At 34.0% G+C, this 26,731-nt stretch overlaps 1 protein-coding gene across 4 annotated transcripts in view; it reads left to right on the top strand.

Moving 5' to 3' along the window:
• The window catches only part of Fndc3a (fibronectin type III domain containing 3A), a 158,540-nt gene that overhangs the window by 94,456 nt on the left and 37,353 nt on the right, over positions 1 to 26,731 (top strand). For all 4 annotated transcript variants that reach the window (XM_040281536.2, XM_013360742.4, XM_040281535.2 and 1 more), the window contains 6 exons: positions 10,004 to 10,241; positions 15,601 to 15,870; positions 17,798 to 17,856; positions 20,348 to 20,505; positions 22,980 to 23,039; positions 23,872 to 24,010. In XM_040281536.2, the coding sequence (XP_040137470.2) occupies positions 10,004 to 10,241; positions 15,601 to 15,870; positions 17,798 to 17,856; positions 20,348 to 20,505; positions 22,980 to 23,039; positions 23,872 to 24,010 (924 nt within the window). The remainder of the gene's footprint in view (positions 1 to 10,003; positions 10,242 to 15,600; positions 15,871 to 17,797; positions 17,857 to 20,347; positions 20,506 to 22,979; positions 23,040 to 23,871; positions 24,011 to 26,731) is intronic.

Genomic DNA, 26,731 nt, shown 5'->3' on the forward strand with positions numbered 1-26,731 from the left:
TAACAAATCTTGGCAAGAATATGGGGAAAGGGGTATGCTCATACATTGCTGGTGAGACTGCAAATAGGTGCAACCCCTCCCACTCCTCAGCATGTATCCAGAAGATTTATTCAGCATAGGGCAGTGATACCGCCACATCAATGTTTATAGCAGCACAGTTCACAGTAGCTAAGCTATGGAACTAACCTAAATGCCCATTAACAGATGGATAATTGTGGTGTATATATACATGATGGAATATTACTTAGCCATAAAGAATAATGACATTATTACATTTACCAGTAAATAGATGGATCTAGAGACTAAGTGAAATAAATCCCAAAAACCAAAGGTCAAATGTTTTCAGTGATATGGAAACTAAATCATCATAAAGTGGGGAGAGGAAGAAGAGAAGTTCAGTAGATTAGACAAAGGGAAATGAAGGGAAGTGGAGTAGGTGTAAGAATAGGAAAGACAAAGAATAAATCTAATGTAATTTTCCTTTGTACATCTGTGAAATTACCTAAGTGAACCCCACCATCATGCCTCCCCACAAGAATGGAGTCTTAATTAGAATAAGACATATCCTACGCTTGTATAATTTTATCAGAATGGATTCTACTGTCATGTGTAGCTAATAAAAACCAATAAAATAATAACTAAAAATAAAGTACATTGTAAGGGCTGGGGTTATGGCTCAGCAGTAGAGCACTCTCGCCTCGCACATGTGAGGCACTGGGTTCAATCCTCAGCACCACATAAAAAATAAAGTTTATAATAATAATAATAAAGTACATTGTAATCTTTTAGAATAGTTTCTGCTTGGTATCTCTACTTTTCATACACTGACTCCTTAATTTATTATAGTCTGCATTCTGCCTATATTACCCTTCTCCCTGCTATGTACCCATATCTAAGGGACTTTTTTCCAGCCTGATTCTCTGACCTCTAAAAATCTGACATCATTGTTATGATTTTATCCCAGATTTTCTTGCATGTCTTTATTTTTTTCTACTTCTTCTCTGTTGTTCTTTCTTGAATTTTGTTCATTTATATAAAGACTGTTCTCTAGCATAAAGTTCAACATTTATTGAGTGGTGTCTTGTCCCAAACTCTGTATTGGGTACTAGTGACACGAATTATTTCCATTATAGGGCAACTTGATATTCTCATCTTATAATACCTTTTCTTTTTATGTTTGCAGCAAACTCTTCCTGTTCTCATTTCATTCATTCATGAACTTCTAAAAGCAGATTTCCTTAAGCCTTTCCAGGGACCTCTCCTTTTGGAATCTCTTGGCATATAATATTTATGTATATGTGTATGTGTCTTAATGAATTTTTCACAGTTTGTTAACTAATTATTTTTCCTAGGAAGATTATGAATTCTTAAACACTGTCTTTATCAGTGTTCCACACAAATATATGTTGAGTGCCCTTGAATGCTTGGGATACATATGCTAAATAAAAGAGACAAAGACTCTTATTCCCTCTAAAGTTTACATTCTTGTAGGGAGAAGCAAACAAAAATTATAATCAATAGATAGATTAATATTAGGTAGGAGTGATGGGGGAAGGGGTTAGAGCTGATTACATTTTAAAATAGGATGTTAGAACAGGCCTCATTGAAAGGGGACATTTGAACCAAGTCTTGAAGGATAAGTGGGAGTTAACCATTCATTTGTCTGAGGAAGAGGGTTTTAGAAACAGACAGTGCAGATGGCCTAAAATGAGAACCTTTTTTCATATCTGGGAACAACAGTGAGTTGTCAGGTCAGAATAATAGTAGGGAGTGAGGTCAGAGAGTTAACTGGACTCAATCACGCAGGACTTTTTGTTCTGATTTTATCTTCAGTTCTAGGTACAGTGCCTGTATAATAGGAGCTCAAAACATCAAGGAAATAATCATCTAGATTGAGGTACTATGTCTTTAGACAAAGAACCACTAAAATAACTTTTTCGTAGCTTTTTTTTTTTTTTTAATCTTTTTACTTCTTTGGGCATAAACACCCTTTAGTTGACTTACCCACTCAATAAAGTATAGGTGTCTTAACATTTAAGGCATTACATAGTTTGTCCTAGTTTGCTATTGCAGGTTGTTCTCTTTATACTTTCAATCATGTATCCATTTTTGCATGACTTCCCAAGTGTTCATGTAGTGTTTTTCTTTCTCCATTGTTTTGTTAAAGTTATTATTTAGGGAATAATTCCCCTTTTTGGCCTTTTGGAATGTTATCTGTCCTTGAGGGCCTATACCAAGTTATTTGTACCACTTCTTGATTATATACCACCTAATATGATAATTGTGTATGCTTTAAACCCCTATAGAATTTAGGTTCCTTGAAGAGTAGCCTTTTAATTATTTTTGCATTCTTGTGGTAACTCGAAATGTAGTAGGTGTCCCATAAATAGTTGTCTAATTAATTAAACAGCAATCTTACTGGAAAGGTTGTGGAAGGCTAGCAGACCTACAGTTATTAACCTTTGGGTCAAGGTTATCTCATAAGACATTTATTACTCCCAAGCACATGGGATAATTTTTAAAAATCTACTGTTATCATTATTTAAATAATTTAAGTACCCATTATGTAAGATTATATTCTTACATTTTCACATCACTGTCAAAACAACTTCATTCCCTAATACCACAATTTCTGTTGGGAAACATTTATCATTAAAATCCAAGTTCTAGGCTGGGGGCGCCGTGGTGGACACCTTTAATCCTAGAGGCTCAAGAGACAAAGACAGGAGGATCGTGAGTTCAGAGCCAGCTTCAGCAACCTAGCAAGGCACACTTAGCATGACCCTGTCTCTAAATAAAATATTAAAAGGCCTGGGAGTGTGGCTTGGTGGTTAAGTATCCCTGGATTCAATCCCTGGTAACACACACACATACGTAAGTTCTAGGTACAACTAAGTGAGCATTTGACAGATTGTCCAAAACTTAACACACAATCATAATGTTAGCAATCCAGAAGCTGCAAGTTTAATCAAGTATTAAAATTTATAGATGGCTTTAATAATATATAAGTTCTGTTTGGCTCAGCAGGATCCAAGACTACAAACTATCTAGTTTCCTTTTAGACTTTTATACACCAATCCTTCCTTTGCTTTAAGGCTAGTAATGCAAGGAAGGTCAAATTTTGCTGTGTCGTCATGTTTCTAACAATTCACTACATGTTAACAATTCAGCAAATTTATGTATCTTAGCAGGTTGGATCAAGCCAGCAAGAACCACAAATATTAAAATTCAGTGTTGGGACCACTTTAATCCATCACTGAGGAAATGAGAATGCTACTAAGAACATATTGTGACAGAAAAATAAAAGAGCCAAAAGATAGATCTTTTTATTTTGGGAGAGTTTTTTTATGGTACTGGGGATTGAACCCAGGGTGCTATATCATTAAGCTACATCCCCAGCCCTTTCTATTTATTTTTAATTTGAAGACAAGGGTCTGATTAAATTGCTGAGACTGGCCTCAAACTTGTGATCCTTCTGCCTCAGACTCCCACGTCACTGGGAGTATAGACATGTATTGCCATACCAGGCAGATAGGTCTTAATTAAAGATCAAGATTTATCAAAAGTACTTTTAAGAGAAGCACATGAACATGATTTATGAAGGATATGTTAATCTTCAAATTTGTCATGTTTTACCAATTTCATATCCCTATTAAGTTTCTTTTTCATTTCATATTTGAGAGTAAAATTAGATAGCCAGGGTATCAGATACTAAACATTACTTTGGGAGTAATTGGTTTTTTCTCCTTTGAAATGTTCAAAGCCCATACATGCTACTTCTTACATTACTCTTACTTTACTTTATATTCTTATTCAAGAATTCTCTGATGTTACTTTTTTGTTGATATTTGTATCTTATTGTTCTGATACTTTATTATTATGCTCAGTAGTAATGGGAAAATAAATTATTCTGTTGACCTTTAGTTTTGAAGAGAAAGGGATATTATATAGTTCTAGAATGATTCTGTCACCATAAAGATTGGGCTTCTAGGAACTATTTTTCCCTTTTCCACTTGGGAACAGTAATAGCTTTTAAATGGTAAAAATAGGCTTAATTCTTTAGTTATATACATGGATTTAGTTGTTGGATCAGAAAATAGATTATCTTCTTTTAAACATTATTATAAGAAAAAAAATTATTAAACATGCCATCCAACAAAATAGAGAGACCTAAAACTAATTTAAATGATGCAGAAAGCAAAATAAAATTGCTTACCACAGGCTTAAATTTAAAGAAATATTACTTTTTCAAACAAAGTCTAGCAAATTTATTTGGTAATAAAGAACAAATATAGCAATATACTTTTATTTTTATCTGTTTTTATGATCCTAGTTATATAGACTTGGAAAATATACAAAAAGGTATATTAGGATTTTTCCCTTTAGCCTTTTCTCTAATTAAAAAATTATAAGCCTTAAATATGCATGATGTTTATACTTGATATGATCATTTTCTTATACCATTAAAGTATTTCAAAACTATAAAATTTTAGAATTAGAAGCTATAGATATTATATCAATATCTTTATTTTTATTTTGTAATTAGTTAGGCTCCTTCCAATTTTTCCTTCATGATTATAAAGGTATAGTGAATATCTGCACAAATCTTAGTATTGTTTCTTATTTCCTTAGAATAAATTTTTGGAAATGGCATTATTAATTCAAAGTATTTGGGGCGGGGAGGTACCAGGAATTGAACTCCGGGGCACTCGACTACTGAGCCACATCCCTAGCCCTATTTTGTATTTTATTAGAGACGGGGTTCTCACTAAGTTGCTTATCACCTCGAAGTTCTGAATACATAATATCATCCTTTCAAGTAAAGTTCATATCAGTTTTGCATTCCCACAAAATATGTATAACACAACCTCCCCACACGAATTATTAGTGTATATGGATTACTATTACTTTCGTGTATGTGTGTGTGTGTGTGTGTGTGTGTGTTTATAAAATTTCTTCTTCATGATGGACATTTTCAAAGTTATACAGAAGTAGAATGAATGAGTAGTAATTATTACCTGTACCCATGATCCAACTTAACAATTATAAACAAATTGCTAATGTTGTTTTAGCACACATATCCCCTTTTTTAAATTACTGGAATATTTTTAAACAATTTTAAATAACATTATCATTTTACCTATCATTAGTCCTTTTTTCCTACTTATACTTAATCAGCAACCTTGTTGTTACATTCCAGGTATGTTTGGTTTTTTTACAAATTGGGGGGAAGCTCTCAGAGATAACAAAAAGATTAGAAAAGATTGTATATAGCCTGTAAACCAGGATTATGCACTTTACTCATAGATAAGTTCCATAGCCATTTCTGGGGCCTGGCCCTTTTTACTTTAGGCATAATGTTAATAACCTTTAATATTGCCATTTAACAAATAAGAAGGTTGTGAAAAGATTGACATACTACATCCAGGCAGAAATATATGCCATCTGAGCTGTCAAATGGAGAAATGAAAGAGTAAACTATAAAATGTAAACACAAAGCAAATGATGAGGGCTGGGGATGTGGCTCAAGAGGTAGCGTGCTCGCCTGGCATGCGTGCGGCCCGGGTTAGATCCTCAGCACCACATACCAACAAAGATGTTGTGTCCGCCGAGAACTAAAAAATAAATATTTAAAAAAATTCTCTCTCTCTCTCTCTCTCTCTCTCTCTCTCTCTCTCTCTCTCTCTCTCTCTCTCTCTCTCACTCTCTCTTTAAAAAAAAAAAAAAGCAAATGATGACATAGAAAGCAAATGGTGACAAGAGTGGAAGGAATTTTAATTTACTGCCAAAGTAATGATAGTCCCTAAGAACATTGCATTGCAAGGCAGAATTAACATTTGATATTTTAGTGATGACATTAATGGCTTATCAAAGTTTTATAAACTACCTGAATGGGACTCCTGAAAGGCAACATCAGAAGTCCTGCTGTCTTTCTTAATGGCTTTATTAGCTACTTTTTTATGGAATGTGGGTTGTTATGGAGATGAGAGAGTACCTAACAGGAAGGGATTGTAGATCTCATAATGCAGGTGAAAGACTTGTAGCAATTTAAGGAAAGCGTTCATATTATGCCTTTGAACTTTATTTCCTATTTTACTTTGTTAGCACCCAGTGGTAAGGTCAGTGTATTTTTTTTCCCAAAGATTTTATAAACCAACCTGATCTAAATCTATTCTCTGTCTTTCCTGGGGAAAACAGTCAAAAGGAAAAGGCAAGGGGTATGGGAAACTGGAAGGTAGGGGACTAAGGTTCAGATGAACATGAAGTAGAAGAGTTAGAGAAAAAAGAGGTTGTGCTTACTGATATCATGTATATGTGGTTGAATATCTAAAATTATTTTTTGAGTGAATAGTTAGAAATAGCTGTATTAAAAGCTTAAAGTTGAAGTAGTTCAGGATTCAGGGTGAATAATAAAAGTAGTTGTGGGAATTGAGGCAAGTCACAGAATCTAATAGCTTTGTGATGCTAAGAGGTAAGAAGACTATAATATACTATTGGAACTAAGCAAATACATATATTTTTTTTAAAAGAGAAAGAGAATTTTTTTAATGTTTATTTTTTAGTTTTTGGCGGAAAACTCTGTATGTGGTGCTGAGGATCGAACCTGGGCCACACGCATGCCAGGCAAGCGCGCTACCGCTTGAGCCACATCCCCAGCCCAAATACATATATTTTTGATTCAACAAATACTTTTGGAGCATCTGCCATGAGTTAGGTATTGTTTCAGATACTGAAAAGAAAACAGTAAGCAAAACAGATTTATCATGGGCCTTACATTCTGGTGGGGAAGACACTCAATATAAAATGTCAGGTAGTAAACACAAACTCCTCTCCAGTTCTCAGTTATTTCTGCATTCAATAAAGAAAAGAAAATAGAACTTTGCCTAGTTAGAATTAGGTGGCATCTGTGATTAAGGAATCAGACCATGATATGTTTTTCATTGTTTTGTTTTATTTTTTATTAACAGACTAAATTGAATTGTATTTTATCCTTTTTTTTCCTTTTTACAACTCATTGATTTTATTTTAATCATTATCATTAGAGTACCCTGTTGGTATGAAATTCAATGTCTACATGTTTGGCTACTTCTCCGCAGCTAAGCCTCTGAAGACTTGGCAGATATTTCTATTTAAAACTGCAGTGTTTGTTAATTTTTCATATGCATATGTTTTACTCTACAACTTAAATATCTCTCAAGGAACCAATATTAACTCTTGACTCCTCATAATAATACAAGTAGGTATTATTACTATCTCCATTTTAGATGGGGAATCTGAGGCAAAGACATTTTGAATAACTTGCCCAGGGGTCACAAAGGTAGTAAATAAAGGAGCTAGTCTTAGCTGAGACTTAACGTCTCTGGCCGAAGTTACTGGCTGCTTAGACCATTACTTGAAATGGTGAAGTCTGGCTCTTGTATGTTTGTTTTTCTCCCTCTCCTGTACATCTTAGTTTTTGTATTTTTTGGTGGGGGGGGGGAGGCCAAAAATATAACATACACATAGCATAAAATTTACCATCTTACCCATGTATAAGTCAACAATTAAGTAGTGAATAAATATGTTGACATTGTTCTAATACTGTCACCACCATCTATCCAAAGAACCTTTCATCTTGCTGAAAAATGAAGTTGTGAACCTACCTATTAAACAATAACTCCCTATTCTCCCCTCCTTTTTACTTTTTACTTTTTTTTTTTTTTTTTGGTACCATATAAAAAATGGCCTCCCATTCCCCTTTCTCTCTGTGACCTGTCTGCTTCTGCCCTTTCACCTCCATAAGTGCTCATCTGGTCATATTGGCTTCCTTCTATTACTTGGATATAGTCAGCCCCACTTCTGCATTAGGGACTCAGTAGTAACTGTTCCCTCTGTCCCAGCACTCTATATTCTATATGGTTAATTCATTTACTTCCTTCAAGTCTCTGCTCAAATTTCACTTTGCCAATAAAGCTTACTCTGATCACTCTATTTTACTCTGCAAACTGTACCTCTCTCACAATATTTTTGTAAAAGTACCCTTACCTGCAGTACTTTTATTCAGAAAATTTGTCACCTTATAACATGCTAAATCATTCACTTTGGGTGTGTTTGTCCTTTTTGTTGTGTTAGTATGTGTGCTACCAAATATATATCACTTCTAAGGTTTTTTTTTTAATCAATGGAGGAGAATAAGTTAGAGCTAGATTTGCAAGGATAGATAGGGTTTGCATGTTTATAGATTAATGGGAAGTAAAATGAAGAGAAAAAATGCTGTAAACAAAAGTACAAGATACGGAAAGGTACAGGTCAGCTCAACAGGTTTTTTTAGTATGCCAGCCTGACTGCAGTTACAGGTTCAGGATTTGGTACAGAAGAAAGATATGACTAAAAAGGTAAGTTGGAACCAAGCTGAATGATTATGAACTGTAATCCTATCAGAAATGTGAAGTCTTTGAAGATTTGGGAATCACTGATAAAGGAGAAAGTGGTATTGTGACAGATACTGGGGTTTAGCTCATTCCAAATCTATTCCAAACTTCTAATGTCCTTTCCTATAGTTTCGAGACTAAAAACCTGTGAACACTTCATAGATTTCTTTCAGAAGGTTTCCAGATGTGATTCAGTTTTCACAACTATATGCACTTGCTTAAGACTTAAATTCAGAAGCAAGTTGAATAGGGAAAAAAAGCCAGGAAATGAGACATCCATTTTACTGAAAATAAGGCATTGTGACATATATAAACAGGAATTTATTTGGTTTTCCAATCCCATGTTACAGACCAGTCATATCCCACTCCAGCAGATAAGAAAAGTTTAATATAATCTGATTAATATTAAGGTGTTTGTTTATGGCACTGGGGATTCAACCCAGGATGGTGCTTAACCACTGAACCACATCCCTAGCCCTTTTATTTTTAATTTTGAGTCAGGATCTTGCTAAGTTGCTAGGGCCTGGCTAAATAGCTGAGGCTAGCTTTGAACTTGCAATTCTCCTGCCTCAGCTCCCCAAGCCACTGGGATAACAGGCATGTGCCACCACACCTGGCCCTGTGATTTAAGTTCATCTATACCCAAATAAGTTTTATTTTAATATACTTAAACCTACCAAACACTTATATATGTGTGTGTGTATTAGCATATAAAATTTGCCATCCTTATGCACAATATAAAAGATTTGTCTTTAAATTAGCAACTTTATAATTATTTCCTGTTTCATGAAGAAAAATATTGTTAACCATTTATTCTACTTTGGTAGTAATGTTTTAAGCTTAAGAGTAAGGGCCTTATTGTAGTGGAGAGGTTCCTAATTTTGAGATCAAATCTTATAGCATTTGAGGCTTTCCTGTGTGTCCTTATAGCACCAGTGAGGTTCAGTGGGTAATCTGTCATTTCAAGAAAAAAATCTATTCAGTTTTATTCCTATTTAAAGGAGGGAAAAAGCATAATTTCTAAGCCTCATAACAGATATTTTTCTTTAAAAAAAAATTGGGGTTAATATTGGTATTTGCCTCACTTGAAATGATAAAATGTTTAAATTGTCCTTGTTGCAGTCATAAGAGTTTTGTACCTAAACTCTGATACACAGTTTTTCTTTAAAAATCCAGATCCAGGGTTTTTGTTGTTGTTGTTGTTGTTGTTTTCTTCTTCTTTTTCATCTTTTCACAACTTGTTTTCCTTTGACTTTTCACAATTTGTTTTCCCTCCACTCTAGGCCATAATGTGGAAAAGGAAATATATTCCCGTTAAACCACAATTATTGCATAACTAAATGCATGTAATACATGTACCTGATATTAGTGCTCATTGTGTATAATATTTGACTGTTCTCATCAGTATTTTAAGATTTATATTGAATTGTATAACAAAAATTGTTTCATGTTATTCAGTGTTAATTCATGTGTACCTAATGTATTTAATAAATGTTTTCATATTGACTCTCTAAAATTTATATTTTCTTACTCTAACATATTTGAAAAGAATTACTTATATTCTGCTTTTAATCTAATAATTCATTTTGTAGGTTATTGAAGACAATGGTGTTCGAAGAGTTGTTGTGGTTCCTCAGGCACCAGAGTTTCACCCTGGTGGTCACACAGTCATCCACCGTTCTCCACATCCTCCTCTACCTGGTTTCATTCCTGTCCCAACCATGATGCCCCCTCCACCACGCCATATGTACTCTCCAGTGACTGGTGCTGGAGACATGGCAACACAGTATATGCCACAGTATCAATCTTCACAAGTATATGGAGATGTAGGTAAGACATCTGAAAAATCCTTTATTGAGTTGGATATTCTTTGCACAGATATAAGAGATGGTGATCACCATATTCATCAAATTATATAAAAGAAACAACATATAGTAATTATAACACAATTCTATTGCCCAGGCACTATATTAAGTGCATCATCCTCATGATCATTACCCTTTAAGGGAGATTAGTAAACAGAAAATCAAGATGGGAAGTAACTTACATCATCCAACAGTATTTAGTGGATCACATCAAACGAGAGGTCTTTTCTGCTGTCCTACAGTACAGCCTCTGAGGAAATTTTCAGCCAGGCATGACGATGTCATTGGTAAATCCTGAAGACTATGATGCTATTACACAAAGTTACTAGGTTCCTTGAGTGATTGGGGAAGAAAACAGAATGATCCATAACTTCTTCCTTCAGGGTGTTAATAAATTATTGGGAACAGTAGATTACCACACACATGAGAAATAATAATTTTATTCTTTCCTGTGGCTTTAAATACCACCTGTGTATACTGACGGCTCTCAAATGTATATTTTCAGCCAAAATTTCTCTAAGCCCCAGACATCCATTTCTTGCTGCCATCCTTTTTCTTTTAATGTTTAAATTTTTTTTGTTGTTGTAGATGGACAAATACCTTTATCTTATTTATCTATTTTTATGTGGTGCTGAGGATTGAACCCAGTGCCTCACATGAGCCAGGCAAGCTTTCTACCGCTGAGCCACAACCCAGCCCCAATCTTGCTGCCATCTTGATAATCCCCATTTAAATGTCTCCTATAGGACAACTGAAATGTATATGATATCATTCTCAGTTTTAGACCCCAGAACCTGCTTTCTCTCTGGGTCTTATTCATCTCAGCAGGTGGTATCACTAATAACTCAGTTTGCTAAAATTGAAGGCAGATGGTCATCTAAATTAATATCTTTTATTTTTGGAAGATTGCCAAATTATCTACTTTTTCTCTAATATTACTCAAATCCAGTCCACCCTTAGTTCTTTCCAGGACAACTGAAACAGCAGCCTTCCACTTTGTTTTGTTTGTTTGTTTTACTGTTTCAGAACTTTTATTTGTTTATTTTTATGTGGTGTTAAGGATTGAACCCAGAGCTTCACATGTGCAAGCACTCTGCCACTGAGTTATGCCCCAGCCTTTTCCACTTAGATTTTTTGTTTTTATCCCCTAATAATTCATTATGGCAATTGTAACCCATTTTTAAGTATTAACCAGATCATATCCTGTTTAAAACATTTCAACGACTTCCCATTACATTTGGAATAAAATCCCAAACCCTTCCCCTAGACCAGGGTTTCTCAAGTGTGCTACCATTGATGTTTTAGAACAGATAAGTCTTTGTTATGGGAACAAAACTGCACACATTTGAATGTTTAGCAGGATCCTTGAGCTCTACCCACCAGATGCCAGTAGCACACAGCTTCAACATATTCCCGACATACCCTTTTAACATCTAAAATTATCACCAGATCTTGCAGTTTATCCCCTGTCCTGTTTGTGAACCCCATTGTCCTATGGCCCCTGACTGACTTATTCTACTTTTGCCCCCCATTTTTTAAGTTTTTCAAAACCTTCAAGCCTTTCTTGCCTCAGGCTCTCTCCACATAGTGTCCTCTCTGCCAAGAATATTCTTCCCCATTTTCTTTAGGTTTTCCTTTTCTTTTAAACTTCAGCTTTCAGAGGAATCTTCCCCAACCTTACCTTATCAGTCTTTAGCACTGAAATCTTGTTTGTTTGTTTGTTTGTTTCCCACAGAATTCACGAAACTTAATTTCTATTTCTTTTCTTTCTTTTTTGTTTTGTTTTGTTGTTTTTTGTATTTTGTTTTTGTTTTTTTTTTTGTTTTTGTTTTTGTTTTTGGTCAATTTGTACGCCTTGTCTCCCTTATTTGACTATAATCTCTGTAAGATTTGAACTGGTTAATTCATCACTAATGTTCTTGGGACTTAACAGTGCCTGCCCCTTATGCTCAGTAAATTTGTAGGTAAAGTAACCCTAAATAAAAATTCAAGTTATTCAGCACAGCCTTTAAATAGTGGATACATTGTATGTATTTTTTTTTCAAACCTATTCATTGCCAAAGTAATGCTGATTGACCCAGTAAGTCTAGATGGGGCATTAGATTCTATATTCTAACAATCTCCCAAGTTGTGCTCATGTGGTGGTCCAACAAACATACTTTTGACACCTTCCCCCCAACTCCTTAATGCTGAGGATGGAACCCAGGGCCTCATGAATGCTAAGCAATGCCGCTGAATTATATCCCCAGCCTAGACGTACTTTACAGTAGCAAAGAGTTTATGCTACAAGTAAGTCCCATCCTTCTGTCTGTATTGTTAGTTTTGGCAGTTTGTAAATGTTTGAGAAAAATATAACTGGGTTTCATAATTAGTAATATTTTGCATCGTTAAAACCCCTAACGAAACCACCCAATGGTGGAAGGCAAGATTCATATTGTGTTTTAAGTTTATAGGCCAGGAAATCTAACATAGGATCCTAATAACTTATGGCACTGGTTTCCTAGCTAGTAGCTGCTTCCATAATCCCTTTTCCATGCACATTTTGTGTGGATTCCCAAAGTGAGACCTGATGGAACATTCTTTGTAAGCCATAGGCACTGTGCTCATAAATTTATTATCTCACTTAATCCTCAATATTCTGCAAAAAACAGAAGAGAAAACTGAGGCTCAGAAATGCTGAATAATTTTTACAAGGTTACACTAGTTTCTTGAGGATTTTAACCATCTTATGTCTGTTTGATAATAAAGTTCCTGCTCTTTCTACTGCTGTAACATATTTTTTGTTTCTTGAGAAATAGATAAAATATAAAGCATTTGAATAACCACAATTTAAATGTATATACTAATTGATTACATTTTTATGTTTTATTAGTTTTGTTAAGTTATAATTCACATAATAGTTATTGTACATTTCAATGGTTTTTAGCATATTCTCTGCAGGTTGAGTATCCTATATTCAAAATGTTTGGGACCAGAAATATTTCAGATTCTGGAGTATTTTCATATATAAAATGAGATATTTTGGGAATGGGACCCAACTCTAAACACAAAATTCATTTACGTTTCATATATACCTTTCATACATAATCCAAAGGTAATTTTTATACAATGCTTTAATAACTTTGTACAACCCATTCCATAAAGTCGGGTGTGGAATTTTCCATTTGTGATGTCATGGTCAGCACTCAAGAGTTCCAGATTTTGGAGCACTTCAGATTTCAGATTTTTGAATTAGGGATGCTCAACCTGTATATACTACCCTTACTACCACTATCTCATTATAGAACATTTCTTTCATCCTAAAAAAGAAACCTTATACCTATTATAAGTCCCAATTTCCTCTTTTCCTCCCAAACTGTGTCTTTGTGAATTTGCCTCTTTTGCAACAAGTCACTTAAATATATATACAATATATGTATTGCATATAAAATTTTCATTAAAATGTTCACACAGCCAGTCAGGCATGGTGGTGCATACCTGGGTATAATCCAGTGACTGGGTATAATCTAGAGATTTAGGCAGGAAGATCTCAATTTCATGGCTAGCCTCAGTAACTTAGGGAGACCCTCAGCAACTTAACAAGATCCTGTCTGAAAATAAAAAGAGCTGGGATTGTAGCTCAGTGGAAGAGTACCCTGGGTTTAATTCCCAGTACCAAAAAAAAAAAAATTGTCTAGATTTTTTCACAATTTTGATGTTCCTCTGTATTATCACGTATGGTAGTTATTTCACCCCTTCTTACAGTTCAGTAATACTACATTAAGGGATATAGAACATTTTGTTTGTTTATTCATTAGTTGATAGACATTTGGATTATTTTCAGTTTTTGTCTATGAACAAGATTTTATATTGACTTGTTTTCACTTTTAGGTATATACCTTAGAATGGAATTTCTCTATCATGTGTTAATTCTTTTTAGTTTATTGGGGAACAAGCACACTCAGTAATTACACCATTAGATATCCCCACTAGCAATATGTGAGGGTTCCAATTCTTCCACATCCTTGACAAAACTTTCATTGTCTCATATTTTGATAGCCAGCCTGTTACATGTAAAGTTTTATCTCATTGTAGTTGGGTTTTCTTTTTTTTTTTTTTTTAGTTTTTAAAATTTTTTTTAGTCATAGTAGATAAACATGGTACCATTATTATTATTATTATTTTTAATGTAGTGCTGAGCATTGAATCCAGTGCCTCACACATGCAAGGTGAGCACTCTACCACTGAGCTGTAACCTCAGCCCTCATCATAGTTTTTGTTTGCTTTTCTCTAATGACTGCTTATGTTGAGCATCTTTTTTGTGCTCATTGGCCATTTGTGTCTTATGTGGAGAAAGTTTTTTCATATTCTTTACCCACCCACCCCCATCTTTTTCTTTTTTGGCACTGGGAGTTGAACTCAGGGTGCTTTACCACTGAGCTTTTTTTTTTTTTTTTTTTTTTTTTAATTTTGAGACAAGGTCTCGCTAAGTTGCCCATGCTGTTCTCAAATGTGAACTCCTGCCTCAGCCTCCCAAATAATTGAGATTACAGGCATGTGCCACGACACCTGGCTCTTTACCAATTTTATTGAATTTTGCTTTACATATTCTGGTTACAAGTCATATTCTGGTTACAAGTGTCTTTATCAGATACATGATTTATAGATATTTTCTCTCATTTTATCTCTTCATTTCCCTCATGGCAGCCTTTGATACAGAAAAGTTTTTAATTTTGATGAAGTCCAATTTATTTTTTCTTGATTTTCTTTGTGCTTTGGATTCTTATCTAAGAAACTATTGCCTATTCCAAGGTAAATCAAATGTATACCTTTGTTTCCTTCTAAGGGTTTTTTGTTGTTGTTTAATATTTATTTTTTAGTTGTAGTGGGCACAATACCTTTATTTATTTTTATGTGGGGCTGAGGATTGAACTCAGGGCCTCGAAAGAGCTAGGCAAGCGCTCTACCACTGAGCCACAACTGCATCCCCTCAAGTTCAGCTTGTTTCTTTTTGCTAACTCTAAATCTTTTTCAGTGATGATTTCCTTTTTTAAGTCATAAAGGAATTTAGTCAGGCAGTGTTTTATTTTTACTTATGTTTGATTTTTTTTTAAGAGACGTGAAAATCAATAGCTTACAGTAGAGTAAATGTCAAACAACTGTGGACATGTAAGTTTCATTTTTCACTTGTGATAATCATAGCATACCATCAAGCTATTTCTATGGAGATCAGTAGTTGGGAACAATGAAAAAAAGAAATGTTAGACTTACTTCCTAATCTGTTCTCATGTCATGAACTTATTTAGGGAAAGTGATCTTAACATTTGTTTTTTATTTCTTCCTAGATGCTCATTCTACACATGGAAGATCCAACTTTAGAGATGAAAGATCTAGCAAAACGTATGAACGTTTGCAGAAAAAATTAAAGGATCGCCAAGGAACACAGAAAGATAAAATGAGCAGTCCACCATCATCACCCCAGAAATGCCCTTCTCCCATAAATGAACACAATGGACTTATAAAAGGGCAGACTGCCAGTGGTATAAACACAGGATCAGCAAAAAACAAATCAGGAAAAGTGAAAGGTTGTATACAAGTGGATACAGAACTAGAAGGTAAGGATTTAAAATACTCAGCCATTGTCACTGATACTTTTCATCATTGTTTAACCTACTAAAATTATATTCTGATTTTTTCAGTCATTTTGTCTTGGTCCAAGTAAACTAGATTCATACCCTAACATTTCTTAAATATGAGAAAGGTTTTGTTACTAGTCTGCTGCTTTTGATAATTTAGGAAATCTCAGTAATTTCACCTATATCATAAATTTTACTGATAGATAAGCATGCTCAGATAATGTTAATCCAGATTTCATTTCTTCTATTTCTAGATCTTTGATAAGGTTAACCTGGTTTTTATCAAAATTTCTCCGAACTTCTTTTATGTGTAAATCTCCAATAGATTTGTCCTTAACAAGTTCCTCTACATACTCTATAGTAATTCTTCATTCCTTTGAAAAGTTTTTTCTTTTAAAATACTATTTACTTTGGATCCTTCCCCTAGTCCGTTCACCAGATGAACTCTGAGCACTATTTTTTATATATACTAGGTTCAATCTCTGTAAACTAAATATAAACTGGATTATCAAATAACTTATCTTCCATTATGCCTACAACATGAAGTTAGTACCCAAGACTATAACGTTAATTCTCACTACTACTTATCTTGACTTCTGTAGTTTCTGTATGTATGTTCTTTGGGATTTCTTAGATACTGACTATATCTCCTTTCATTTCTAATGGTAGATCAGTTCAAACTTTAAACAGTTTTCTCAGAGATGATGAAGCATACTAACCTGCCATTTCATAAATACTAATCCCATAACTTTCTCAGTTCTTGAATGTTTATCTAAACTTATACTCCTAATTCTTAGTATGTTTAATTATCAAATAATGTAGCTAATATTTGACTAGGAGCTCAGATGCTTTCAGCTTTGAGGAAATTTTCAAAATGTCAGCCATGGTAACTCTTCCCATCTTCCTTTTCCTTAAAATTTTCATTCCTCACTAACAAATTTTAAATAATGCTCTAATGGCCTTTTGTGGCTTATATATTAATAACATCTACTTCAGTTTTGAGACTTCCTGATCATTTTCAGCACAGATGTTTCCAAAGAATTAAGCTAAACTTTCATGTTTGTCAGTGGTATCAGTAAGTTATGGTTGAGCAAATTATATTCCTATTTGGGGAAACCACAGTTATGGCATGACATGAAAAATTCTTAGTTAACTTAATAAGTTGCTCAAGATTGGCAAATCAAAACTTCCAAAGAAGAGAGTATTTTTTATACTGTGAATCAAAATACACTTTTTTTTTTTTTTTTTGGTACAGGATTTGAACTCAGGGGTACATGACCACTGAGCCACATCCCCATCCTTATTTTTTGTATTTTATTTAGAGCAGGGTCTCACTGAGTTGCTTAGCACCTTGCTTTTGCTGAGCCTGGCTTTGAACTTATGATCCTCCTGTCTCAGCCTACTGAGCTGCTGGGATTACAGACATGCGCCCCATCCAGCAGAAATATACTTTTTATAAGAAAAGCTTATTGTTCACCTATGTATGTGTATATACATATTGTGTGTGTCTGTGTGTATAATTGTGTGCATAGATATGTGCATAAAGATATGTAGTTATAATTAATAATCATGGTTGAACTTAAAATAGAAATTGAAGTAGACAAATACTAAAGGACCACAAATTGCACTGTGTGAACTAAGGATAAAAAACTAGAAAATAAGGGGGTTGGGGGTGTAATTCAGTGGGTAGAGCACTTGTCTAGCATGTGTGAGGCACTGTGTTTGAGCCTCAGAACCACATAAAAATAAATAAGTAAAATAAAGGTATTTTGTCCATCTACAATTTAAAATATTTTTTTAAAAAAACTAGAAAATAAAATCTCAAATACTAACCTAGTTTTATAAGACATGTTTTAGAGGAAGAAAGGATTGTATTTAAGTTTATTTTAATTTGTTTTGTTTTAAGAAAAAGATGAAGAAACTAAAGCATTTGAAGCACTTCTTTCCAACATTGCCAAACCTGTGGTGAGTATTTCATATTTTATTGGCATTTATATATAGGGGATGAGTTTGATTTAGTATATGTTCATTCAGGCTTTATTTAAAACTTATTAGAAGTGTGAGGTCAATAATATGTCATCATGGATTTGACCTAAGGAAAAACTACATTAATCAGTAAAGCAGAATATTAAGAAAAGCATTCTGTTTTTAAGCAAGGATACAATGTATCCTAAATGATATTACTGATCATTAGGATAGGCAGAGATCTGATAGTGTGGGTTCACTGGATATCATAATTTTAATCCATTTATATTATTTCCATGTAAAATGTATCCAGCTAATTCTGTAAGCAAAATGAGTTAAAATCAAATAATAGAAAAACTAGAAGATAATTAGTATTTTCCAGCCCTTTATAAGTATAGATATAATAGGATAAAGCAGAATATCAGAAAAATGTGTGGAAGCAGAATTGGCTTATATAAAATTATCTGTATACATTTAAAATAAGGTATATAAAGATAGAACCTGCCTACCATATGACCCAGCTATCCTACTCCTTGGTATGTATCCAAAAGAACTGTAATTAGCATGCTGTAGTAATACGTGCATAACATTGTTTACAGCAGCATAATTTATGGTAGCCAAATTACAGAACCAGCCTAGGTCCCTGTCAGCCAACAAATAAATGATAAGTGGATAAAGAAAATGCGGCATACATTCACAATTTGAGTTCTACTCAACCATAAAGAAGAATGAAACTATATCATTTATTGGTAAATGGATAGAACTGGAGAATATCATGCTGAGTGAAATAAGCCAAACTCAGAAAGTCAAGGGGTAAATGTTTTCCCTCAGGTGGAAGCTAGAGAGGAAAAAGGAATTTAAAAAAGCAGGGATCTTGCAAAAATAGAAGGGAGATCAGTAGAGTAGAAACAGGAGGGAAAGGGGAATGAAATTGACCAAATTATGCTTTGTGCATGTATGAATAAATTACAGAGCATTCCAATTTTATATATAACCATAATGCAGCAATTAAAACTAAATGAATAGCTAGGTGCAGTGGCACATGCCTGAAATCTCAGAGGCTCCGGAGGCTAAAGCAGGAGGATCTCAAGTTCAAAGCCAGCCTCAGCAACTTATTAAGTCCTAAGTAACTTAGTAAGACCCTGTCTCAAAATAAAAAAATAAAGAGGATTGGGCATGTGGCTAAGCACCCCTGGGTTTAATCCCTAGTGCCAAATAAATAAATAAGTAGAAAGAAGACCAATACAGGAGAGGAGGGGAATCAGGGAGAGAGGGGAAGGAAAAAGTACTTGGAATTGAAGTGGAGCAAGCCTACAAATTGACCATTTTTGGCAGTATTGAATATCGAACCCAGGGCCTCACACATGCTAGGCAAGCACTCCACAACTGAGCTATATACCCCAGCCCTTTTTATTTTTATTTTGAGACACAGTCTTGCTGGCCTCAAAGTTGCAGTCCTACCTCACCGTCTCAGGTGGTTAGGATTATAGGCATGTACCAGAACACCCGGCTCAAATTGAATTTTTTAAACCATTAAGAGCAGAAAGGATTCTTGCTGATAATCAAAAGAAATATAAACTGATCTCCTCTGAAGCTGCATGAAGTCTCATTTCTCCATAAAAATCTACGCAAACCAAAAAAAAAAAAAAAAAGCTTGCATCATTAGCATTAGCAAAAAGCAAAACTAAAGGAAAGTGTAGTTAAATCATGACATGTTTTTACTGAACAAAATGAAAGAGCCATTAAAATATATGACTGAAGCATTACGAAATATGTGAAGATGTTCTTACAGAAGTGGGGAAAAAGGAATACTGAGGACTGTACTGTTTGGACACCATAATTACAGTCTGTTTATAAAGAATTTAAGAAAAGACTAGAAAAGAAAACACCACAGTAATTGTTCTGATTAGTCTTTTTCTTCCTCTGCTTCTTTAAAGGGCTATAACTTCACTCCATTTTAAAAGCAATTTCATAGAAGTACCAGTGATTTAGATTGAATCCTGAATATGTTTATTACTGTTGTTGACTTTTTTATGGTAAAAGATGTAATATAAAAATATAGAGAATAAAAATAAATCTCCTTTTATCCACTCCTTCAACTTGATCATGCCAAGTTTGAGTTTTCATCCAGTCCTCTTTCAGGTCATTTGTGTATATCTATCCATTTAATACCCTGTGACAAAATTGAAAATAGAATGGAGAACACAGACACAGCCCCTGACTCAACTTAGTTTCATGGTCAGTATTATACAGTAAATGTATAATGTAAAATTATAACTGAAATGCCGGAACAAACAGAGAGTATTATCAATGTATAATAGGGGGATTAAACATTGGCAGGAATGTTAGGGAAATTTTCCTAGGAAAGGATGATTGCTAAAAATTTAAAGGAAAAGTAGTGCATTGGGCTTTGTGGACAGAGGATGGGAGTTTTCAAACAGTGGCCAACAATTGAAAATCACTGATTATGGCATGCATTATGTTTTTGCAGGCCTCAGACATCCAGGCAAGGACAGTAGTACTTACCTGGTCACCACCTTCAAGCTTCCTTAATGGCGAAACAGACCAGATTACTGTGCCAGAGCTCTACAGTTATGAAATTCTAGTCTCGAGTACTGGAAAAGATGGGAAATACAAAAGTCTTTATGTGTAGGTATTTGTTAGTTTTGTTCCTTCCCATTATGTAAATTAATGGTTGATCATAAATAGGTTATTTCTGATTTGGTTCTGTTTTCCCTCTTCATGTTTTTATTTGGATCTGTAAATTGACCAGCAATAGTGATTTTGCTGTATAATGAAGGCTGATACACATTTCTGTCTATACTCCTCAGAACAGTCTTTTTCATTGGCCACATTCAGCTCTTCCACCATCAGCTCCCTAATAAATGTCTCATATTCATATATTCATATATTCTTGATGCGTTAAATATAAATTGTAGTATATAGAACCCAGGACCAAGAAATGGAGAACTTTGAATTGTGAACTCAAGTAAATGGATAGAGCATTTACATTGCTCCTCTATGGACTTGGATTTAAGTCTTGTATATACATTCTATTGTAAAATGAACTTAGTACCAGAAATTACTTTTTTGCCTTTGTAATATAGAAATTGTTTATTCTAATGGAAAATATGAAAGGTAAAGCCAATTACTTCTTACAGTTTAAGCACCACCAAGATGATTAAGGAGGTGGTTAGTCATTTAAATGATCATGACAAGGATCACTGGCAACATCATCCACCTTGATATCTTTTTTTCAAAACATAGCTGTTAAGAAGAAAAGAAAAAGCTGGGGAGTACTCACCATAATGCATGAGGCACTGGGTTCAATACTCAACACCACATAAATATGAAAAATAAAGATGTTATATCCACCTAAAACTAAAAAATATTTTTTAAAAAGAAGAAAGTGAAACTTCCCTAGTGAATCTCATTTCATCACATACAATTATAAAATGCCCTGCCTTAGATTTTCTTGTGTTTATTTCTAATTTTGTATTCATGACTGTTTCTAGTTAGATATGGCTGTTTACTAAGAAGAAGGATTTATTTCCATTTGCAGCCTAGGCAGGGAACACAATAGTAACCTCCACTATCCTACACCAATTAAAGTCTTTTTCTGGGGATGCTACTATAATTGCCCAGTTTATTAAACTGTACACTGATAGATAAGACATTATTTTTCATCATATTTATTGGTTTTGATTTAAGAAGCAGTGTAACTGAGAGGCATAGGGTAGGAAAGAAGTCTACAAAGTAGGAGTGATTTGGTTGAAAGAAATAGAAGAGGGAACAATGGTTTTTGTTTTGGTTTTGTTTTTGGCAGTACCAAGGGTTAAACCTAGGTTCACTTGGGCTGGGGATGTGGCTCAAGCGGTAGCGCGCTCGCCTGGCATGCATGTGGCCTGGGTTCGATCCTCAGCACCACATACAAACAAAGATGTTGTGTTCGCCGATAACTAAAAAATAAATATCAAAAAACTATTCTCTCTCTCTCTCTCTCTCTCTCTCTAAAAAAAAAAAAAAAAAAAAAAAAACCTAGGTTCACTCTACCACTGAGCTATATCCCCAGACTTTTTAAAAGTTTTTAATTATTTTATTTATTTTTTCTGTGGTGCTGAGAGTCAAACACAGTGCCTCACATGTGGTAGGCAAGCACACTACCACAGAGCCATGACCCCAGCCCGACTTTTAAAATTTTGAAACAGAGTCTCTCAAAGTTTCCCAAGCTTACCTGGCTGGCCAGAAACTTATGGTCTTTGCCTCAGCTTCCAGTCACTCATTATAGGTGTTCACCGCTACAACCCGCTGGGAACAGTGATTTTTAAATAAAAGAAAAAGGAGAGAGGGGGCTGGAAGTATAGCTCAGAGGTAATGTACTTACCTCGCATGTGCCAAACCCTGGGTTTGATCGCCAGCTCTCCAAAAAAACAATCGAGAAGAAATGGAGAACAGATTAGTTTGTGGCTACATACTCAAATAACAGTTGTAGCAAATGATTTTAGTTTGTATGCTGCTGTATTTAAAAATATAATAGTGGACACAAGAAATGCTTTACTTTAAATTATGATTCACTTTTTTCCTTACTACTCATTAAATTTAACTGCAATATATATAATTAAAGTCATGTTGTTATATACAAAATGGATTTTTTAGTAATAAATTTTTTAGCAATGATTCCATTTCCTCAATAAGTTAAATAATCTTCCCTAACGCCACACCAAAAAAAAAAAAGCCTCATCTACACATTTGATTTGTTTAACATACTTTGCTGTTTTAAAATAGTAAGAATTCTATATTAATGAAATCTGAATAAGATTTTAGTTAATAAAGAAACAGTAGGTTGGGTGCGGTGGCACATACCTGTAATCCCAGGGGATTAGGAGGCTGAGGCAGGAAGATTGCAAATTCAGAGCCAGCCTCAGCAATTTTGCAAGGCCCTAAGCAATTTCAGGAGAAATTGCTTAAATAAAATAAAAAGGACTAAGAATGTAGTTGAGTGGTTAAGCCCTTCTGGATTCAATCCCTGGTACCAAAAAAAAAAAAAGGAACAGTATAATACACATCCTTTGGAAATGCTTTATTTGTCAAACACTGAAATATTACTCTTTTTCCCCCACCAGAGGAGAAGAAACAAGTGTCACATTAAATGATCTCAAACCAGCTACAGATTACCATGCAAAGTAAGGAACTCCTTCATGTTGCCTTTATATGATATATTACAGAATTATGATTTTGGTTTTTTGGTTTTGTTTTTTCTTAACAGTTTCCTTGTAAGTATAGGATATAATTTATTAATTTTAGACTAGAAATAACCAAAAGCATTTAACTTCAGTGTAATAGTGAGGAAAGATTTAATCACTGAGTTTATAGGATCTAGGGATTGAAATGAATCTGTAGAATATATCATATCTAATTTAGTTCTGGAGACTTGAAATTTTTGTTAATAGAATCAAATTATACTTGGTTTATTCTTACCTGTCTTACTGCATTGTGTTTTGGAAAGAGCATAAGATTTAATCACCTAGTTTTTAAAAAGCTTTTATAGCTGGGATTATTCCTGTTAAACTATTAACTCTTCAAGTAAATTTTCCATGGTTAAACCCAAAGTCTTGTCTAGCCTAATATTTTTCAAACTGGATTGCCACCATTGTTGAATTATCAATTTAATTTTGTGGTTTATATTCAACATTTTTAAAAAACAAAATAGAATCAAATGAAATAGAAATTATCTGTATATTAATAATATTGTTTCAGGAACTATTATTTTAGGAAATTCTTGTTACAGGTATGTACAGACATAGTTAGGTCTACAATTTAAAATGCATTTCTTACTTTGGGTTTCAGTAAAATAAAATGAAAGCCACTGGTCTTATACTGTTTTTTTAAGGATCATCTCTTTGTATTTTCTTTATAGAACACTTAGAAAGCTACCTTATTGAAAATACTTTAAAATTATGCTTTTGAAAGTAAGCTACAGTGATTCTACAGGGTAAAACTATTTTGTCCCCTTAGAGTACAGGCAGAGTCCAATTCTTTAAAGGGAACTCCTTCAGAAGTTGAAAGCTTTACTACTTTGAGCTGTGAACCTGATGTACCTAATCCACCAAGGATAGCCAATCGGACCAAAAATTCACTTACTTTGCAATGGAAGGTAAGAGTATTTCGTAAAGTAGTTCTAACTGTACATTTCTCCCCCTGCCTGTAGTATGAAATTTCAATTATTTTTGAAGACTGAAAATTCTTTAAGCTAACTTGTTCTTTAAATATGAGAAATAGGCATTCTTATACCTTCAGATAATTCTCTTACAGGTTTTTCCTAGTATTTGTACATGTAATGACACTGAGATTTGTTACAATAATTCTTAATTTACTACTCCTATTTATAATAGTTTTAATAATACCTTTATATCCTAAATATTATCCTAAAATCAGATTCATGTAACTAGACTCAGTTTTTTAAATATTTTTTTAAAAACTGCCTTAAAGGAGAAACAAAACTATTCTTAATAGGATATTGTATGTTCTAATATAGCAATGTTTGGGCCCAAATACACACAAAGATATTATAGAAAAAAAATATGTGGAATTGATTATTCAGATAGCATAAGCAGTATTGTCATTTGTGACATTAATTTCTTATATATAGTGTGCAGGTCTTGGTATATTTCAGAACAAAATTAAATAGTCTTGGGCTGAGATTGTGGCTCAGCAGTAGAGTGCTCGCCTAGCATGTGCAAGGCCTTGGGTTCTATCCTCAGCACCACATAAAAATAAATAAATAAAATAAAGGCATTGTGTCCAACTACAACTAAAAAATAAATATTTTTTTAAAAGTTAAATAGTCTTTCCCGAAGTGCATAGTAGTTATATGTTGGGAGAAGTAAGTTCTAGATTCTAATCATTACAAACAGATACTTCACCTACATGGACATCTAACAAGACATCCAAAAGTGATAGAGGAAAGGACCAATTTCTTGTTGGACTGATCGTCCAACATTCTACAGTGCTCTCACTACCTTATAACCATCAGCCACTTCACCTGCATATTGTGATCAGATCAGAAATACCCCTTACAAAATTTCAAAACACTCTCTACAAAGAAATACCCCTGTTAGCAACCATTGATTTGCAGTGAGCTATAACCTCTTACCATGATTTAATTAGGTACTCTCAAGAACAAAACTCATTACTAATTTTCCTCTGAAAGCTTTTGAGAATTTGGGGCTTTCTACTTGATTAGTAGCTTTGTTAGCCCCTAGTTCTGAGGATATTTAATGTTTTGTGGAGTTTATAATAATTTGTAATAATACTTTTATATCCTAAATATTATCCTAAAATCAGATTCATAGTAACTAGACTCAGTTTTTTTAAATATTAAAAAAAAACTATAGGAAAAAAATGTGGAATTGATTGTTTAAAAAAAAAACTGAAGTACATGAGTACATGCAAATCAAATATATACACATTTCCATTGTAATAAAAAGTATGGCTAACTTTACTCCATATCACTCTTTAGTTGTAGCAAGACCTTTTATTGATGAATATGCTCGGGCCCTGTCTATTGATAGGGCATTTGGGTAACATCCCTTCACTACTCTTCATTCTAAAGATAATCTAAATGCAGTTCTGAAATTTCTACCTTTACCAATATGCCAAAAGCCCTATGTAAGCAGCAAGTGCTTCTTATTCAAGTTACACAGACTTGGACTCTTATAGAAATGGCCCTGAAAATACGCAGTAATCTGGGTAGTTGAGGAAAGAGCCATCAGTGTTAATATTATTGGACATAATATTAAATACCTCAGAGTTGCTGAGAGGATTAAACAGATAATTTTTATAATGCTTGATTATGCCTAGAAAATATAAATAGCATAATACTACTGTTTTTATTTAATTTTAAAGATGAAGAAAACTTGGGCTGGGATTGTGGCTCAGCCGTAGAGTGCTTGCCTAGCATGTGAGAGGCCGTGGGTTTGATCCTCAGCACCACATAAAAATAAATAAGTAAAATAAAGATATTATGTCCAACTACAACTAATAAATTTTTTTTAAAAAAAATGACAAAAACTTGATTAGTTTAGTGATTTGGTATCCAGTCTTGTGACTCTGCTGTCTTGCATAATCTACAAGCATTCCAATGGAAACTAATGTGGAGTAAGAACAGCAACATAAGTTGGCACTTGGGGTAGCAGTTGGAAGTATTTTATCCACTGATGTTTAGAATTGCCAGTGCAATGGTGATAATAAAAAGCTGAGGTTGGGCTCTTACTCTCTTTAATTGCCAGGAGCCAGGCTAATCTGCTTAGCCTCTGGAATATTGTTTGGTAGGGATATTGGTTTGGGAGTCATACAGACCAAAATCAGTTCTGCTTCATTCTAATGACTTTTTGTGATTTATGATAATTTACTTATGTTCTTCCAAGTCCCCATTTCCTGTGTCGTAAAATTTAGGTAATAATATATTAGAATTGCTGTGATAATTAAATGAGCTAAGGTAAACATAGTTTCTCCTCCAACTTGGAGAAAAGCTGGAAGATGGGTCTCAGGTTGTTGAAGGTAGACATTTTAATAGCCTCACTTTTTTTTTTTTTTAATATGAAAGGAAAGTGTGAGACTTTTAACAACCATAGATGAGAGCAACCTGCAGTCATTAACTCTTGGGAAATAATATTTTTACACCCCTCTTTTACACTCCTTATTGCACTCTCTATGTCTGAATTATTTTCCTCTTCTATATCAGAGTCTTCCCAACAATCCTTTCTTTGCTCCCTTCTCATTTTGTTCACTTTTAACTGTCATTGCTATGCCAATGAGTTGAATATTGTTTTAACTTATATAGTATGTTTAATTTTTTAAGATGAAAGATCTGTTA

This window comes from Ictidomys tridecemlineatus, chromosome 6 (genome assembly GCF_052094955.1).
Source record: "Ictidomys tridecemlineatus isolate mIctTri1 chromosome 6, mIctTri1.hap1, whole genome shotgun sequence".
NCBI classification, from domain to species: Eukaryota; Metazoa; Chordata; class Mammalia; order Rodentia; family Sciuridae; genus Ictidomys; species Ictidomys tridecemlineatus.